Source organism: Eimeria acervulina, genomic scaffold (genome assembly GCF_000499425.1).
Source record: "Eimeria acervulina Houghton genomic scaffold, Eah_scaff960, whole genome shotgun sequence".
Classification (NCBI taxonomy): Eukaryota; Apicomplexa; class Conoidasida; order Eucoccidiorida; family Eimeriidae; genus Eimeria; species Eimeria acervulina.
The window spans coordinates 4,974-11,605 of record NW_013549499.1 but is presented as its reverse complement, the minus strand read 5'-3'; the positions used below and the strand labels follow the sequence as shown (position 1 = coordinate 11,605).

Sequence of the window (6,632 nt, the reverse complement as noted above, 5' to 3'; positions counted from 1 at the left end):
GAAATGGTTAAGTAGATAACTTTTAAATAAAACAAATAAGTAAACAAATGGATACATGTGTGAGTGAAGGAAGTACTAATTCATTAAAAGATGAGTAAAAGAGTGCTTAAATGCGTGATTAGATAATGTATTGAACAAGAAGTAGATGCATTTATTTCTTGTCTCCTTTTATTACGGGCCTCTTCAGCTTGAGGCGTTGCTCGTTCGCTCTGTTGCGAAAACTTCAATCTTTCGTCTGGTTTTTGCATTAAAGTAAATTGAAAGGCGGCTTCAATTCAGCTTATTTTTGATGAGAGCTCTGTTGCAACTTGAACGGAAACCTGCAGAAAATGTTCAGCTCATACTGGGGAGAATAATGCTCATCATAAGGCAAGCGACCCTTCGCTCCTATACAACTAAAATAAACCAATTAATTAAGGTGAAGAAAGAGGGGGAAATAAGGAAAAATATTTATTCTTTAGCGGCACAGGCGGAAGGCGCCTGAAGCCGGTGGCGCTGCTAGCGAAGTGCTTGAAACGAGGATGTCTGACGGCTCTTTTTGAGGTGAAAAGAAATGCGAGTTTTGTTCAATAGAGGACGGATGCTATATTTTACTAAATAATCCATAAAAACGGCAAAAAAATAAACAATCGATCGGTACCCGCTAGCCTGGCTCCGCAAGGACCAGGCTGGACGTACACCGGGATCAAGGCGGCAGCGCCTACGTTGAAGGCTGTGGAGTAGCAATTGCTTTCGGATTAAAAAGAAGAAAGACAGATTTATATTTATCATACTATATTATATTAGATTTTCAAAGCCGGCGACTCGATCGCGGTATACAGTCGTCGGCTGTATGCGCAGTCGCATGCTGGAGCCTCACGACCACCGGACTCCGTGTGGCTGAGGCGTTTGTTTTCGCTTTATTTCCTTGCAATGCATGCACCCTGAGCTCACAAAGTGTTCTTTTTAGCTTTGTTTTCTTGGATATGTGACTCAGGCTTCAAATGCAGCGCAGATTCCCCTCTCCTGCTTATCTCGAGTCCTCCGCTGCACTCCCCGTGCGTGCATGCAATGAACGCGTAGCTCCCGTTTCTTCTCACACAACCCTTTAGCCATTTGCCTCCTTCTCTCTTACAAGATGGAGGCAAAGGCTGTGGGTAAGAAGGCTGGGGCCCCCAGCCCGAAGCCGAAGCTGGCTCGTAAGTATTCCGAAGTTCAACTTGGTGATTATCTCATTGGTTCCCAAGTGTGGGTTCGCGATAAGGATAAGGAGGAGCTGTACACCCTGGCTAAAGTAACAGCTATTTCAGGGACGACTTTAACTGTGGAGGTCGATGGAGGCGTTACGAAAACCGTTCAACAAGATGAATGCCTAAATGCAAATGTAGGCATCACACCGGAAAGCTGCAATGATCTCTCCAAGCTGCCGCATGCAAACGAAGCAGCGGCTCTGCAAATAATAAGGGAGAGATATCTCAGAGATATTATTTATGTAAGTCTTCGCTTCCCAACCTCTCCTTTCACAATCAAAGGGGTTTGCGTTTCAATAAAGTATTTAATCTGCATTTTCTTCTCATGCTTCTCCCTAATCTCTTTCTCTCTCCCTCTCTCTACATATATATAAAAATATATGTGTATATATTTATTTATTTAATTATATATCGCTATTTCTCTCCCTCTCTTACTGTTTCATTCACTTTCCCTCTCTTAGTCTCTTTCTTCTTGTGATATACTTGCGTTTGTTGTTATATATACATATATATACATATATATTATTATACATATATATATATATATTATATGTGTGCATGTGTATGCGTGTATGTGTATATGTACAGACATACGCAGGCCGTTTGTTAATAGCGATGAACCCATTTAAAGCAATACCTGGTTTATATGAGCCTTCAACAATAACTCGTTATCAGAATGCAGATACATCTCGAGGCTTTCCTACAGATTTACCTCCACATACATATGCTGTAGCTCAGTGTGCAATGGATATGATGCGAATTTCTAAAGAAAATCAATCTTGTATTGTCTCTGGGGAATCGGGAGCAGGGAAGACAGAGACAGCAAGACAATTAATGCAATACTTTGCTAGCGATAAAGCAGGGGCAGGGGGTTCACAGGTTCAAGATATTATTCTTGGAGCAAACCCTGTCTTAGAAGCTGTCGGGAATGCAAAGTAAGATTCGAACTTCTATAACAATCATTATTCAACATAATATATATATATATATATATGTATATATAGATGCATATATATATATATATATGTAGAATAATGCCTATAACAATTATTGTTTAGTATACTTGTTGTATTAATTGCTATAAGGATCAATATTAAGCAAACTTGCTATCCTAATCATAAGAAGAGGGATTGCAATATTAATTATAATATTACCTACTAATATTTCTTATAGGAGGTGTACTAGTACTAGTAGTGCTACTAACGCCAATACTAATACTAATACTAATACTAATACTAATACTAATACTAATACTAATACTAATACTAATACTAATAATAATATAATGCGAATGCTAGTAGTAATACTAATACTATTGTTAATACTTAACCGAATACTAATACGAATACGAATACTAATGATAATAATAATATGAATTTCACTACAATTGCGAATAACCATAACAATCATATGAATAACAAGAAGAATATCGACAGTAATAATAATAAATAAATAATAATAATAATAATAATAATAATGATAATATTACCTCGTTTTTTCTTTGTGTAGGATAGCATGTGTTAGTAGTCTAAATGATTTGAATATCTTTGATTTCTTTTTCTTTGCGTTTGGCTGCACAGAACATTAAGAAATAATAATTCTTCTCGCTTCGGTCGGTTTGTTAAACTCGATGTAGCACCAACAGGAGGTATTCACGGAGGCTTGATAAACAATTATATGTTGGAGTTATCTCGTATTGAATTTCAAGCAGAAGGTGAACGCAATTATCATATTTTCTATCAAATGATTAAGGGCCTTTCCCCAGAACAGAAGACCCTCTGTGCACTCAAGAATGCAGAACAATACGATTTCCTCAATAAAAGCGGATGCTATGAAGTTGAAACAGTTAATGATTTAAAGGAATTCGCTGACGTTCGAAAACAACTCGAGTGCGTACACAAACTAATAGCAGCAGCAGCAGCAGCAGCAGCAGCAGCAGAGCAAAACTTGAACCAGCAGCTTTTCAAGGGATTTTTTCGTGCAGCAGTTACGCTGAGCAGCAAGCTACAGCTCTTGCTGCTGCTGTTGCTGCTGCAGGGAGGTGAAGCAGCAACGATCAGGCTGCTTTAATGTGCATGCGGTGTAGCTACAGATGTCGTTCTATCTGTTTTTGTTTGTTTGCTTTCTTTTGTTTGCAGTCTCTTGTTTTCTAAAGAAGAACAACTCGCTTACTTCCAGGCCCTCTCTGCTGTGCTGCTATGCGGGAATATCAAATTCGTCAATGTACAGGCAATGGGCACAGACAAGTGAGTAGAAAATAAATAAATAAATAAATAAATAAATAAATAAATAAATATCTTGCTTTCTTTGGTTCTAGCTGGCGCGCAGAAGAATAATTCATATTTTGTAAATATGTTAAAAGACGAGAGAGAGGAGATGCTTCTTATTGTCGCTGCATGCAAGCATATTTATTTGAATAAAGATTCACAAACAAAGACAGCAGCAGTTTGTTTGCATTTATTGTTGCTGCTTAATGTTTAAGGGTTTATTGTCTGGCGCTGTGCAGGTGCATTGGTTGGTGAAGTCGTGCATGAATCATTTATGTATATATATGTATAATCTTTCATTCTTTTTGCTTGTTTGAATTTCAATTTTGAATAATTATTATTTTTGTGTTCATACTTCAATTGTCTTATCATGCAGAGCGGCGAAGCTGCAGAACGAAGCTGACTTTGATCAAATAGCTTCTCTCCTAGGCGCCAGCAAAAATGAAATGTTGGAGGTAAAGAAGTTAAATACAGCAGAAATGCTGAATAACACTAACAAAGAGAATCAATAAATAAAACAAACTCTAATAAAACAAAATAGAGGCTGCAAAACGCAAAGAAAATGTTGAATAAGCGGATAGAAGTTGAATAAAAACGGAGGACAAATTCAAAAAGAAATCAAAGACGAACATGAACACACAAGGAAGTCTAATAATAATAATAATTATTATTATTATTATTATAGTGCAGAACAAATTCAAATAAAAAGTAGAAGACGAAGCGAAATGAGTGTAGAAGTGTTGCATACACTCATAATAAATTGAATACTTGGCGAAGCAAATTGAATAAATAGGGAGAATTTGTATTAATCTTCAGTTAGAGATAAATTTATATAAAAATGAATTCAATTGAGCCTAAAACGGCGATTAAACAGCTCGAAAAGTTGAATAAATTTCTGCTTTTTTGAATTTTTGTTTCTGGTGAATAGCTGCCTATACACCTGAAGTGGTGATTGGATAATTTTTGCGTTTTGTTCTGCAGGCCATAACTGTAAACACAGTGGAAGTTCGAGGAAATATAATTAAAAGCCCTCTTTCTGCTGATCAAGCTCTAGTTATGTGCAGATCTATGGCCAAAGAAGTTTATAGTGTTCTTTTCGATTTCATCGTCGAATCTTTTAACGAAAAAATTTCCTTCGATCATGAAAACAAAGTCTGGATTGGAGTAAGGAATTATCAGCGCTGTTCTTATTACTCTTATTATTGTTATTGCTATTATTCTTAATTCTTAGTGTCATTGTTATTCTCATTCTTACTCTTAGTTTTTATTGTTATTGTTATTCTCAATTCTTATTCTTAATTCTTATTCTTATTCTTATCCCTACTCTCATTAGTGTTGTGGTTGTTAGCACCCTCGTTATTCTTCACGTTCTTTGTTTGCTCCTTGTTGCTCTTCTCGTTGTTATTTTTCCTCTCTTGTTTTTCTTGTTGTTTTACACAATCCAGTAAACCCTCTGCGTATCAACTGGCTTCTTCTCAACGAAGAAGAGTTTTCTTTTTTATAATTAATAAGACTGTTATCCTTCTTGACAGTAGCAGGAGCGAATGCCTTCTTTCCTTTTCTTGTTTTCTTTCTCTTCCTCTTCATTTTCTTCTTTCTTTTTCTTCGTTTTCTTTTTCTTCTTTTTCTTCTTCTTTCTCGTCTTCGTCTTTTTCTCAGCGAGAAGCAAGGGCATTATTTTTTTTGCGTTTTGTTTTGCGTTTGATTTGCATAGATTTTGGATATCTACGGCTTTGAATTCTTCGAAAAGAACAGCTACGAGCAGTTTTTGATTAACTACGCCAATGAACGGCTGCAGCAATTTTTTATTCAACAAGTCTTTCAAGCTGAGGTAAGAAGGAAGGAAAAAAGAGAGTCAATATAACCTCTATATAGAAATACTCTTTGAATATAATCATTTTGTATACGAATACAAATATAAATTTGATAGAAAGAAAATATTATTAAAGAGTTTAATTCTTTATTCTAGTGTATATACTATTGTATATCTGTATTTTATATTTCATTGTCTTTCCTCTTCTTTATTCCTACTTCTGTTTACTTTGCTTTTTGTGTTTTTCATTATTCTTCACACTTCTTTTTTCTTTTATATTATTCTATTTTCTTTTTCTTTCTCATGCGAAGCTACATACACCCGAAGTTTTGTTGTGACCAATTTCTTTTGATTAATTTCTGTTGGTGTAGGAAGAAGCATTTTGTCTTGATTATTGTCTTCTGTTTATGTTTATTATGTTTATGCATTAGAAAGCAGAATATGAAGCTGAAGGCATCGACCACTCGATGATTGTTTACTCCGATAATGCAGCAGTGCTCGAAGTCTTTGATAAACCAAAGGCAGGAATTTTCGCGTTCTTAGAAGAACAATGCTTGTTGCAAACAGGTAAAAAATAATGTCTTTTGTACTGACGATGATGATATTGCTGCTTCTTTTCGTTTTCTTCTTCTTTTGTTTGTTTCTCTCATGCTTCTATTCGTCGTTCTGGTGTTTGTTGTATTTATTCACATATTTTAATAATAAATATACATAAATAAATGCATAAATATTATATATTATTCATAGACAGCATGATTATGTTGCTCATATATAATATATAACATGTATTATATATATATATGCATGCATACAAATAGTACGTATTTATCTATATCTATATCTATCAAAATATATAATATATATATATATATGTATATCAATCTAAATATATATATATATATATGCATGTATCCATATATATATATATATATATATATATTTATGCATGCAGGGACGAGTGAATCTTTCACTGCTGCTTGTCACAAAAACATAAAGAGCGAAAACTACGAAGTGCCGAAGGGCGACGCGCGTTTGACTTTTCGCGTTTATCACACCGCAGCCCCCGTCCTCTACAACACCACTGAGTTTGTTCCCAAGAATAAAATGAGGTAAATCATTCAATATATATATATATATATTATACATATGTTTATTCATTATATATATGCATATGTGTGCGGATATATGTATATATTCACCTACATATATATTTATATATTCACCCATATACATATGGATATATATATGCATTTTTACATATATATTATATGCACATATATATATGTTTATTTACTTATTGCCTACAATATATATATATATATA

The 6,632-nt window shown here is 34.6% G+C and overlaps 1 protein-coding gene across 1 annotated transcript in view; it reads left to right on the top strand.

The window, feature by feature from the left end:
• Positions 1–1,117: 1,117 nt before the first annotated feature.
• EAH_00052890 (myosin, putative) overlaps positions 1,118–6,632 on the top strand; it is a gene marked incomplete at both ends in the record, with an annotated part of 8,953 nt that continues 3,438 nt past the window's right edge. The window contains 9 exons of the mRNA XM_013394040.1: positions 1,118–1,363; positions 1,818–2,164; positions 2,810–3,118; positions 3,368–3,475; positions 3,873–3,951; positions 4,478–4,660; positions 5,211–5,327; positions 5,741–5,876; positions 6,262–6,418. Of these exons, the coding sequence (XP_013249494.1) occupies positions 1,118–1,363; positions 1,818–2,164; positions 2,810–3,118; positions 3,368–3,475; positions 3,873–3,951; positions 4,478–4,660; positions 5,211–5,327; positions 5,741–5,876; positions 6,262–6,418 (1,682 nt within the window). The remainder of the gene's footprint in view (positions 1,364–1,817; positions 2,165–2,809; positions 3,119–3,367; positions 3,476–3,872; positions 3,952–4,477; positions 4,661–5,210; positions 5,328–5,740; positions 5,877–6,261; positions 6,419–6,632) is intronic.